This window comes from Sarcophilus harrisii, chromosome 4 (assembly GCF_902635505.1).
Source record: "Sarcophilus harrisii chromosome 4, mSarHar1.11, whole genome shotgun sequence".
Classification (NCBI taxonomy): domain Eukaryota; kingdom Metazoa; phylum Chordata; class Mammalia; order Dasyuromorphia; family Dasyuridae; genus Sarcophilus; species Sarcophilus harrisii.
Window position 1 is genome coordinate 233,346,617 of NC_045429.1, and position 13,600 is coordinate 233,360,216.

General features: G+C 32.6%; 1 protein-coding gene across 5 annotated transcripts in view; it reads right to left on the minus strand.

Moving 5' to 3' along the window:
* Positions 1-13,600, minus strand: part of SENP6 (SUMO specific peptidase 6) — a 132,158-nt gene that overhangs the window by 34,986 nt on the left and 83,572 nt on the right. For all 5 annotated transcript variants that reach the window (XM_012549168.3, XM_012549166.3, XM_012549167.3 and 2 more), the window contains 4 exons: positions 12,144-12,214; positions 9,304-9,449; positions 6,648-7,029; positions 1,007-1,239 (listed from right to left, as the gene is read on the minus strand). In XM_012549168.3, the coding sequence (XP_012404622.1) occupies positions 1,007-1,239; positions 6,648-7,029; positions 9,304-9,449; positions 12,144-12,214 (832 nt within the window). The remainder of the gene's footprint in view (positions 1-1,006; positions 1,240-6,647; positions 7,030-9,303; positions 9,450-12,143; positions 12,215-13,600) is intronic.

A 13,600-nucleotide genomic window follows, 5' to 3' on the forward strand; every position in this document is an offset into this window, starting at 1 on the left:
CATTAAAATGTCTGTCAATCTGCTCCAAAAAGAATTACATTAACCTTTCAATTACATGATAAGTAAATTTAAAAATTGGCAAAGCAACTAAATTTATGGACAAATGAGATGGTGGTCACCCCCATCTCCACCCCAAGGCTCATGCTGCTACATCAAGTTCAGTCAAAAGGGAGATTAGAAGTGGTAGGTTATCCCTTTCCTTTTTGTACTTCAGGGTTCTTCTCACATTACAGCCCTTTCCTTCCCTTTTCCCTGCTACTGCCTCTCCTCTCCCCTGTATTTTACAGGTTATTTCATGGTTACTGTATTAAGAAATGTGCAGAAAATCAGAATTAATATTTTGTTATAAAGTATTGTATTCAGAAAAGGGCACTTACAGATATCTAGTTAAAGATTACTTTTTGGTGGTCACAGGAATTCATTTCCCACAGGTTCAATATGTAAACATTTGTGTTTTTGAATTTCATGCTGTTTTCTATGAATATCAGAATCTCTGTGAACATTGGAATTTGACTAAGTTCTAGAGGTACTATTATCCCTATTTTATAGATGACAAAATATGTTCAAGATATATCTTGTCAATGGTTACATAACTGGCAAGTGTTAGAGGTTATAAGCTCAAATATACTTGACTCAAATATAAAGATAATAAAAACTCTTTGGTTTGATAGTAAAGAATAGTCAAAATTAGTGTATAAAAACTAAAGTCCTTAAAATTTCAGTTTATAATTTTTCAATATGCCTTCTCTTTAGAAAATAAGTAAATTAATGCATGATTACTTAAATTTAAAAGGCTCTTTTCAAAAGGATAATACCTTTAGAAATGGAATTCAGTATTTTAACCTAAGATTCAGCATATACTGTGCAGTGAGCAGTACTTTAAGTCTGTAGAAGATATGTTCCTTGAACACAGATACTTACTATTCCTTATAACCACTGCAAAAATGGATGGATAGACTAATACGGTGTTCTGAATCCTAGGCATTCATTAAGAATGAAAGAATACCTGATCTTTCATTCTTGCTTTTCTTGGTATTGTGACCACCAATTCTGATTCTGTTGCAGTACTTCTCCCTCTATGTTCTAATCCACAGCTATTTTCTTTCAGTGCAGCTTCTACTTTTCCTGTAGAGGGTGCTGGGGAAGAACGTGCTGAATCTGCAGGCCGAGGTGATATGCTTTCTCTTCTGTTAGTATTCCCACTGTCAATGTCATCCTCATCATCACTGGACAAAATTACTACAAGAGAAACAGAAGCTCAAGACATTTCGCTTTCAAATTTTCTTTCAAAAACATAAATAGGTTCTGATAGCTGGCAAATATCCTAGACATTTGCCTTTTCCCAGACATTATTCACCATCACTCTGAATGGCTTGACTAGTTAAAGCAGGAATAGAAAAAGACTCCAGTATTTTCTTTAAAAAAAAAAAAAAAAAAAAAAAAAAAGCAAAATCTGTTCCTATTCTTTTTCTCCCAAATTATAATACAAATGAAAATACAACTGCAAATTAAAAGCAACTATCATAGGAGACACATAAGTGAGGAAAATGAAGACTGTACACAATAAAGGTATCCCCAGAAAAACCTGCACATAGTAATTTATTGACAAATAGTACTAGTAACTTCTTTTAACTTCTCTATGAATTATTCTTTACTAAGTTTTTAGAAAACAAAAACATAGTTAAAACCTAAGTTCACTGAAAAAAGAGATCTTCACTTTTTAAATTTATATCACCAGTATTGTAAACATTTAAATGTTTACAAATGTTAATGTTTAAAATGTAAACATGTAAACTGTAAATATTTAATAACCTTTTTTTGTTCTCATTCACTTAGCCTTGTACTTAAAAAGTCCTTCATAATTTGGACCCAATTTATCTTTTTAGGGTTATTGGACATTATTTCCAAATCTCTCCCCATAATGTGGTAATGCCATCAAACTGACTCTCTTTAGGTTCCTCAGGAACATTCAATAGCCCAACTCTAAACTTTTACATGGGCCACCATCTATGTCTGGGATAAATTATCTTTTCAACTTTGCCTCAGAGTATTCCTCCTATTTTAAGTACCATCATTGACCTGAACCTTTTCCTGGTCCTCCTAATTGTTAATATCTTTCCTCTTCCAAACTATTTTGTATTTGGTTGATTTGAATTCATTTGTATGTACTTATTTTTGTATTTATATTGTATATGTTATGTTTTTTCTCAGGGAGAATCTAATGTTGCTATTTCATTTTTTGTAGTTGCAGCCCTTAGAATTAGTTTTTACATTTGTACCTCCTTTATATTAGTTGTTCTCAATTCTTGGTCATGGCCAATGTGGGAATTTGTTTTATTCAAGAAAGTATGCATATTTGTTATAGGGCATTTGTCTTTTCCACCACCTTTTTTAAAGGAAGGAAAATAAGGAAATAAGGAAATTTTTTAAATAAGGAAAAAGACAGCAAGAGGTAAGAAGGAAAGAAAAAAAGTTTTTTAAATGAAATAAATTTTTTTCTTTTTTTAAAGAAAGACTGAATTCTTTCTAGGAGACTGCTGGTAAAAAGAGAGTCATGTCAGATTGTCAAGATTGTTTTTAGAGATGAGAAACCTGGGTTGAGGCACAGGGAAGGAGCTGGCAGAAAATGAGTGACTGAAAAGGACAGGAAGAGAGAAGTAATGAAATCAAGAATACTAATAAAGTGGCTACCCTAGTCAAAGAAGAGCACTTTGGCCAGAAATCAGGAAATCAGGAAAAAAGACCAAAGAATAGAGAATGGGTGATCTTAAAAAGGGAAGTCAATAAATCACTCAATCAACAAACATTTGTACCTATTTTGTATGAGAGTTTAGGGATATGAAAATTAAAAATAGCACCAATCATACTGTCTAATACATGTTCAACGAGCAATAGAGGATATTTACAAAATATGGGGGAAGGGGGGAGAAGGGAGAAAGGTAAGATGCTGACAACAAAAGAAATAAGAATATTTTCTTGAAGGAAGCACTTGAGTTGAGACATGATGGGAGTTAGGGATTCTAAAACAGAGGGAAGAAAAGGAAGTATTCCAGGAATGCGGGAGCTTGAACAATGCACATAAATGGTAAATGAAATATTTTGTGTATATGTGAAACAAAAAGGCTATTTGGAGTGGATATTCTGCATCAAGACTGCAAAGTGATTTAAATGCCAAACAAAGGAATCTCTATCTTTTCTTATATGACAGCAAGGAACCACAGAAATTTCCTGAGCAGGACATTGACACCGTCAGACCTGCATTTTAAGAATATCAATTCAGCAGTTCTGTGGAAGTTGTATAGTAGAGATTTGAAAAAGAGAGTTAAAGTAGATGATGAAGGTTTAAACAAGTCTACTATATATAAATTTAAAAATAAAAGAACACTGGATGAGATGGAACTTACAAAACCTAGCAACTGGAATAGATATGAGATAAGATCAGAAGATGACTGAGATTTTAAAACTAGATCACTGGAATAAATATTGGTAACAAATAAATCGAAGTTAGGCAGAAAGGGGAATATAAAAGGGAAAAAAAAAGTTCTGTTTTGAATAAATAGATTTTGAGAAATCTTTGGGACATTTAGGCAGAGATATCAGACCAGACAGACCAGAGCTTAGGAGAGAAGAGAGTCCGATATATAGATTTGTGAATAAATTGCAGAGGTAATAGTAGAAACCCATAGAAGCTGATGAAATGAGTATAATGAGTGAAAAGAGTAAGGACAGAGTCCTGAGATATACTCATGCATAAGAGGAAGGACACAGTTGACTACCTAGCAAAGGAGAACAATTATGATTAGAGAAAAAGAGAAACAGGAAAAAAACAGTATCACAAAAATCCAAGGGAAGATAAGGTAAGGTAATAGTTACTGTGCGTAACATGACTGAAACCCCAGTCTTTGTCCCAAAAGTCATCAAAGTGAAGATATATCAGAGAACTTATAAAAAGGAGAGAAAATTACCACCTACAGTGCTTAGTACTGATGCACATGAGAATCCCTGACAAAGATAATGTACTGAAGCTTGTAAGGAGGAAAATAAAAATAAAGACTAAGGTCATTGAATTTAGCAATAAAAAGATCATTGTGACGTTACATAGATTTTAGCTGAAAGTGAAATAGAAGCAAAATGAAAAAATAGTTGTTACATTTTTCTCCTCAATTTTCTCAGTCAAGTAGGAAGTAAAGTTAACTGTTGAAAAACAGGGGGTGGTCTCTAGAGGCATATGTAGTTTAAAGAGCCTAGAGATTTGAAATAGCAGCTAGAGTTTGATATAGTTAATATACGCAGAATAAAAAGATCATTGTGCAATAGCAATTGCCTCTACAGTTTTGTAGATCTAAGATCCCTACTGATCAGAAACCTTTGATGACAGCACAGCACAAAAGTTGAAAAGACAATATTCATTTCCATAACTTTTACCCCAAATATCAGGAGGCAAGAGGTTGTGTGGGTGTGGGTGTGCCTTTCTCTACCTCTCCACGGATCTAGACTAAACTGATAGGGAACAGCAGCATCATAGTTTCATTATAAACATTATAATGTTTAAAATACACACACACACACACACACACACACACAAAACATACTGTATTATTTAGACCTTTTGGGGGGAGGAAGGGGGACTGGGGCAATTGGGGTTAAGTGACTTGTCCAGGGTCACACAGTTAAGCAGTGTTAAATGTCTGAGGTCATATTTGAACTCAGGTGCTCTTATCCACTGCGCCACCTAGTTGCCCCTAAACACTATATTATAACTTTTACAGCCTTTCAATGTAGACAAAGCAGAAATTGAAAGAATCCACCAATCTCGCCTCCTGAAAGAAACTTCAAAATGAAAACTCTCAAAGAGTATCATAGTTAAAAATCTAAAACTTTCAGGTCAAAGAAATACTGTAAGCAGGCAGGGGTGGGGAAGAAAGATCAAGTGCTGAAGAGTCAATAAGAATTATGATTTAGCAGTCACTTCTATAAAACTTCAGATAACTTGGAAGTGATATTCCAGAAGGAAAAGGACATAGATTTATAAACAAATACAACTAAGTACAATGCAACAGGGAGATGGACCTTTAATTAATTAATTAATTTTTATGGTTTTCTGGTGAGGAAATTGGGGTTAAGTTTTTATACAAATAAGGAGAAAGGGGTGAGAAGCAGCTACTATTTCATACTTACTTTCATTTGAACAGCTTAAAAGAAGAAAACACACACACTTCACCATGGAAAGAAATTTCATTCAACAGGAAAATGGGAGGGGGGAGAAAAAAAGCAAGGGGAAATGAGGGATTATGGATTAAGGAAGGAATCAGTCCTAAGCAAAACAAAACTAATACCACAATATTTATAGAATATTTTTAAGTGGCAAAAGAAGGGAATTTGAGGGAGCACTCATATATTAAGGAATAACTTAAAAAAAAAAAAAAGAATATTATTGTTTTGTAAGAAATGATGGAGATGATTTTGGGAAGGCTTGTATTAACCAAAACAAAAGTGAAATGAACATAATCAGAGAACAGCTTATAAAATGTCAGGTCATTATCAGCATAATGACCAACCATAATTCACAGCATTAATGATGAAATATGCTACCTACTTCATGGTAGAGAATTCTATTTCTATATATGACAAGACCAGTATGGATATGTATTTTAATTGGCCATACATATAATAACTGTTTGTTTTTGTTAATTCTTGGGTGGAGGTTGGTGTGTGTGGAATAAAAAAGCAGATTTTGGCTGATAGGAAAAAAAAAATCAAAAATAAAGAAATGATAAAAAGCCCAATTGCCTTGGGAGGGTGGGGGGAGGGGGGAGAAGAAATGACAAAAAGAACTTTCAGAAAAACTTGGAAGGATCTGAATGAATTGTTGATATCTCCATTCAAAACAACTGGGATTTATTAAAATAGTGACAAAAATGTCCAGAGATTTTCACCTAGAGATTCAACTCTAGGGATATTCCCCCAATGAGCCTAATAACAAAAAGAGAAAAATTGCATATACAAAATATTCCTAACTTTTATGGCAGTAAAAACCTACAAATTAAGAAAATCATTGAACAAATTATGTTATTTGAATATGGTAAAATATTGTTTCTTTAAGAAAACATGGATAGATTCATATGAATTTTTTTCTTAGTAAGGAAAAAAAACCCACAATGGTTAAAATAATGTAAATGAAGGACAATAAAGCAATCAAAACAGTATTATAGAAGAAAGTCTGCAGCAAAGGTACCCTGCAAAAGGTAGAAGACTAGGGGGACAGAACATGGCAGCGTAATATTATATTCTGTCAATATATTTTTTCAGCTGAATTGTGATTTTACTTCTTTCTCTCTTTTAACTTGTATTTAAAAAGAATGGATCTCTAGGAGGGAGAAAGGGGATACACTGGGGAAAATTGGTTATTTAAAAACAAAATATATCAGAATGATTTGTTAAGGGAAACAGCTAACTTTCTTTGCAATTATTCCAATTAAACAAGCAGCCTTTTATCACTTGACATATCTTCCTTTACTTAAATTGGAAAAGGACAAAAATCCTCAAAAAAAAAAACAACTTAAGATTCAGGGAATATCTAAGAAATTATTTTTTCTTTAGAAAGGGGGTTTAAAATAAGAAGAGATACAAAATAAAAACATACTTACTTGGATCATTTAGATCAGATGGTTTTGTACTCCGTTTTCTTAAGCTTGCAATATGGGATATTTTTGCACCAGGTAAAAGGATTTTTCCATTTGACTGTAGAAAATTCTGTCCACCATAATCATGACTCACAATAATATCAACTGGAACCTTTCCCAAAGTATTGCCATAAAATTTTTTGGCATTTAGTCCAGTGTTTTGAGACTTTTGTCCTCCTGAATTATGATGAATGGATGTTCGTGATAAAGGTACTGCTGCTTCATTTAATGCTTGCCTACAATTTCTTTGTAAATCTTTAGAAAAAGTAACCCCACAGTTTTGGCATTTGGTCAGATTTTTTCTTTCTTTCCCACATTGTGGACAATATTCACTTTGTGCAGAAACCTAAAATTCCCAATGGAATGGGAAGAAAAAAAAGATGTCTCCATCAATAGCAAAATCCTGAAAACATCTCAAAAATAATATCCCATTTATTATCATTCTGCCAACTAAAAATATTTTAAATGGAAAATAGAAATGGCAGTCATAGTGCAAAGATTATCTATTGGAATGAAGATCACTGAGAGATATAGATCACTTAGGAAGACTTAGATGTTCAAGTCTCATCTTTGACAATATTGCTTATATGATTAGAAAAGTAATTTAGTCTCTTAGTTCCTCAGGGTACAACCAAGAGCTGAGCTGCATTGGTAGAATTTCTTTAATCAGGCTTTCCTATCACAATAAAATTAAAGGTCTAATTCAGGAGGGGAAATTAGGAAGAAAGAGGTTGGAGACTGTGCCTTACATATATATATATTTGCTGAAACTTCTTTAATACCCCATTTAACAATTAAGATCACAAAGAAAATCCATTATACTATAATAGAATTATTAATTTATTTTTTTAAAGGCCATGGATTCCGAAACCTAACCACAGATCTCTTGGTTTCCAAAGATCCTAACTTAAGTGGTCCTCATCTGGTTCATTGCTAAATGTGTATGTGTATGCAAAAGTATGGTGGGCTCACAGACCCCTCTATGGCCTTGAGATTCTTAGAGACTGAGTGATTTAACCAAATTCACACAAATGAGCCAGCAGCAGTCAGGGTCATTAAAGCAGGGTGCTTTTCCTCAGCATATAGCTATTAGAAAAACCCATATTTTCCCAGTTTGTACAAATACAATAAATTCAGTCTAATTATTCTTAATTAAATCAGTACTTATAGATTAAATGAGGATAAATCTAGTGAGATGGACCACTTCAATCTTTCACTCCAAGGAATATGATTTGTAATAGTAAATGAAAACACTCTGTTAAGGAAATCATTACTTTTACATAAACAGAAGAGGAAACTCAAAGCTGTCCAAAGCTGTGTTGGGGCAAAGGCAACTGCCCCATATTCACAGAAATATGGTAGCTGGGTAAAAGTGACAAGTCTCTATAACAAAATAATTAAATGATCTTATTAGCTTACAATCTAGTAAATGGCTAGAGTATAACCTAAGAATTCAAATATAGAGCTGATCTTAAATACATAGAGTGAACATTTTCAGTATAGAAATAGAAATATCTTGGTGAATATGAATATGAATAGCAGACCACTCTTGGAATTTAGTTGAATTTAACTATGTTATCTTTTTACAAACCAGGAAGAAATTGCATAATATGTTGAATAAGATGATACATCTGTCATAATTTAGTATATCTACACTTTCATCACATTCAAATATCAAAAAATGTAAGGTAGTTAGGGTATTATATGGGTTTAGGAAATAAATTTTGAAAAGACAATGTAGATCACTGAAAAGGTTAATCTTGGTTTTATGATGACATAATTCAAAATTTTTTCAACTAGCAATCATTAAAATGGAGTCAAAAGAACATAAATTACCAAAATAAATTTGCATCCAAACTATATGAAGACTAATTATCTGACCCATTTTAGTTTCTCAATCAAAAAATATAATTAACATGTACTAATTTCTGTTTAACACCAATAATGTACTCTCTCATTATTAAACAACATTAACTGCAGAAATAAATACAACTTAATTCAAACACCAATATCTCAAGTATGACTTAAGGGAAATTTAGAGCAATAATCTTCAGGTTAGCAGAGGGTTGTAAAGAGGCTGGTGATTCAAAATAAATAGCAACTAACATGGGGGATTCATCTTAATTTGGGGCAAATGTAGGTCTATGATTTCAGGAGAATGTCTACACTCTGTAATAAACTCTTTCATATAGTCTTTGACGAATTAACATGAGATATTGAGAAGTTAAGCGGCTTATCATAATCACATAGGTAATATGCATCAGAGGCAGAACTTGAACTCAGATCTTGATTCAAAGACCAGTTCTATATCCATTTTACAATACCATCTCTTAAGAGCACTTAAATGAAATGTACTGCTAATAAAGGGAAATGAATCTTTTCCTTGGGAATTAAAAATTGTCTAAAACAAATCAAACTGTATAAAAGTAGAGGGTGAAATGGACGACAAGGTATGGCAAGGAACAGGAAGTGGGAAGCTATTAGAACTCTGTCAAAATCTTAATCAGTCATGTAATTCTAAATTAAATATTTCAAATACGAAGATATACAATACCTATAGCCACATAAAATACTAATAATGATAATAAATTTCAATAACTGCTTAATTTCTCTAACCCACCTCTAAATGGGTTAAATTTTTTTTTGAAGCAGGAGACAGTTGGAAATCAGACTGGTATGAATTGCAGTGACGTTTTGGTTGTACTTTCCTCTTGATTTCAGACTCTGATTCTGTTTCAGACTCTTCTGTTTTCTCTATTATGCTTTCTAAAGGAAGATAAAAAGAAAGAACAAAAATTTATTTCTATACTTCATCAAGTGGTAATTTATAGATTAAAAGTACCTTAATTTCTCAAAAAAAAAAAAAAAAAATCTCCCAATGTAGGTTAAATATGAATTAGTCCAGTGTTAACATGAATGTCAGAAGATGACATCTCAATTGATTAAACTGTGAACACCTATCCTTTAGTAGAAATGCTTTACCCATACTAGACCAATAAAATTATTTGCTAAAGTAACCACAAGCAATGATGAGCTGAAAGCTAGGTACGATGAATTCCCACTACTTGAGTTGTTTGAGTTGATAATTTTGTATGGCTTGTACAAATATCCAAATGGTCTTCAGCAGAAAACACTCCCTAACCCTGTTCTAAGTACTAAGCATTCATCCTATGTTGCCTATATTCAGAACCACTACATGACTTCTCTGCTATGTAACTTTACAAGTATCTCAATATTTCCTGTACAACTTGACTGCCAAGATATCATTCAAGGCTACCATTCTTCAAGAGGATGTGCCAATCAATATCCTATGATTCTAACCATCAATTCCCTCCTATTTCCTCATTCAAAATGCTCTTCCCTAGATAATACTTCTCTGCATGAAGTGTTCTTCCTTTTAGGCACTTATAAAGAGGTAAACTGTCCTATCAAGTTCCTGAGGACATCACTGTACAATAATTCATAATTATTTTGAGAACTTGGGTTGAATTATGTTCAACATATTAGTATATCTTAGAACTGTTTCCATGTAAAATACATTAAACTAAAAACTTTGGTGTCCCAAAAATTAAAATGGCAACTTCCAACTAAATGGAATCCTGTAACACTTTATCATTTTTAAAAGGAGAAAAGCTTGAGTTTGGAAAATGGTAAAGAAAGAAAAAAAGAAAAAAGCTTGTTTCCCCCCACAAAATGGTGATTCCAAAAGTTAGTCTAGAACTACTCTTCCAGAAATGAAGTATTACCAATCCCTTTTTTCTTCACTTTTCAGTAAATATTTCTCCTTAAGGTCTCATCATGCATGGTAGGGACACAACCTAGATTCTCAAAACCCATCCCAGGACAACAAAACTTGTAATAGTTCCCAGGGCCAATTTATTAAAGTTTAGAGAATAATAATATTTTTAATAATATCTAAATTATATATAAATATAATATGAAATATATAAATATAAATATATAATAAATAAAATGTTATCACCAGGAACCTGATGAAAAATTTTAGAAATGGCAACTCATGAAATCATGTACTAAATTAATGAGGCATTAAAATCTTCATTAATGAAAGCAGATACATGATGATGGATCTTTCTAGATACTAAACTATGTGTAAATAATAACACAATAAGTAAAAATGCAATTTATAAATATTATCTCATTTGATCCTTAATCGCAAGTCTGGGAAGTAGGTACTATTACCCTCATTCTATAGTTTGGAAAAAACTGAGACAAACTTGCCCAAGGTCACAGAGCTAGTGTCTGAACTCAGGTCTTCTTAACCTTAGGCAGAGGATTCATTCCACTGTGCCATATAGTTGCCTCTACATAAAGTTAAAACAACAACAACAACAACAAAAAAAAACAAACAAACAAAAAAAAAAAAAAACAGCAATACAAATATAAACATTCACTTGCATTTGACTTTGCACAAATTATTAAGCAATTGTGCAGCAAATGTGATCTCTTGAACACAGTAGTCTGAATCCCTAATTTTTAAGATTAAGAATATCAAAGTCTTGATCCTCCAAAATTATGGTAAACTTTGCTAATACTTTGTTGCTTTAAACCTCTCCAAAAATGATAAACTGATTTTAAAAAATGTTAAATTTGTTTTTTTTTACAAGTAATTGGGAAAAAAATAAAATATTAAATAAGAAAAAAAAACTTTTAAATGTGCAAAAAAAAGTCCAAAACCACCAAACTTGCCCAATTATAATAATAATGGTCATTTATAAATATTAGCTTTCATTACAGCAACAATCAAACACAAAAATAAAAATCTGGCTTGAAAAGGCTACCACTTTTAGTCTACCATTTGAAACGAAAGATTATTCATAATAAATAAATTGGCATAATATCTATTATCTAACTCTGAAATGCTGCCAATTTATGCACCCCTCTAAAATACATATATAATTAACAAACTAAGCAACATTATAGCTCAATAGCTATATTCATCTTCTGGGTGGAAAGCTATCATCTATACTAACAAATAATTTTAATTTTTCAATAAAAAGATTTCTAAGCCACAATTGTATTATTAGTTGTCTTTGATGTAAAAAAAGTTCAATTAAAGAAAAAAAAAAAAACAAAAACAATTCCTTAAGAGTTCATCCTGGGGCAGCTAGGTGGGGCAGTAGATGGAGTACCAGCCCTGAAGTCAAGAGGACCCGAGTTCAAATCTGATCTCAGATACTTGAACAGTTCCTAGCTATGTGATCCTGGGCAACTCATTTAACCCCAATTGCCTCAGCATAAAAGAGAAAAAAAAGACTTCATCATAAAGGAAGATAATCTATGCTTATTAGACCATACTCTATTTTCAGCATACTTCTAGAAAGTTTCAAATTAAGACTTTCAAATGGTTGAGTCTCTAACTAATATCTTTCACACCTAACAGCCTAATATATAAGATACTATTTTAGTCTCTACAGAAAAGGGGAAAAAAAAAATACTTACCTATACCTTGGGGCCGTGGCAACCTAATATGGTCAATTTCTATTTTTTGAACATGAGGGGGGTATTCTTTCCTGGAAAAGAATAGATTGTATTTTTCTTTTTAGGTAGTAGCTTCCCACCCCACCCCCTGCCCAGGAAAAAGAAGGAAAGAAGGAAGAAGCAGGTAAGAGGGAAGGAAAAAGGAAGAGAGGGGAGAAGACAAGAGGGAGGGAAGGAGGGAAGAAGAGAGGAGAGGAGGGAAAGAGAAAGAATTAAAGAAAAAAATTTTTTAAGAGAAAGTAAACTCATTGCTTTTTTTGCTAGATATGAGTTAAGACTAGATGAATGGAGTAAGACTGCTTTTTTTTAAACCTGAGAAATCCAAGTGATTCTTTTCCCAAGTATGCCTTGCAATAATTCTCCACCCTCTCCCCATCATATTACTAAATGTTGAAAAGCATACAGGGATTGGGTTTGATTCTTTTCAATTATATTAGTAGAAATGAAATTGTTCTTATTAGAATGTGTAAGAAAGGGGCAGCTAAGTGGGGTGCAGTGGATAGACAGAGCACCAAGCCCTGGAGTCAGGAGGACCAGAGTTCAAATTTGGCCTCAGACATTTACATAGTAGCTGTGTGACCTTGGGCAAGTCACTTAACCCCAATATCTCTCCAAAAAAGAAGGTATAGGATGAACTTTTAACACCTATTTTATATTTAAAGCCTAAATTAGTTGGACTATGAAACCTAATGGACATGTAGTATACAAAATTATTAAAAAATAGGATAAACTGGCTATAAATAAAAAGCAACAAAGTAGATCAAGTTCAAACTAAAATATTTAGTTTTATGTGCCACCTGAGATGTTTGTGATTAAACTATAGCATGTAAAAATTCTCTATAACCTATAACCTGACAGTAGAATGTAAGTGAATGAAAATGGATTCCAAGTGTTAAAACCATTGTTACTATTTACTTTTTTTAAAAGTTTAGACTTAAGTATCCACTTGACCAATTAAGAACCATATGAAAATTTTTTCTATTCCTCTCACAATTTAGTGCCTTACTATGCATGTCATAATATACTATTGAAAAAAGTTTCTAATTACTATACATAACAGAGGTCACTTTACATCCCAGTTTCTTAAACTGTAGTTTGCAACCCCATATGGGATCTCATTATTGTACATCTATTTCATATATCTGTAGTCATGTAAAAATTATTTGGGCAAAAAGGGTCTTGAGTGGGAAAAGTTAAAGCTCTGGTTTATATTACCAATATCAATCTAATTTTATTATCAACCTCTCCACTTAGGCAGGATCATAATTTGCCATAAGAAAAAAGTTAAATATATTTTTTAAACATATTTAACATGGATTGGTCTACCTGCCATCTGGGGGAAGAGGTGGGAGGAAGAAGGGGAAAAGTTGGAACAGAAGGCTTTGCAAGGGTCAGTGCTGAAGAATAACCCATGCATA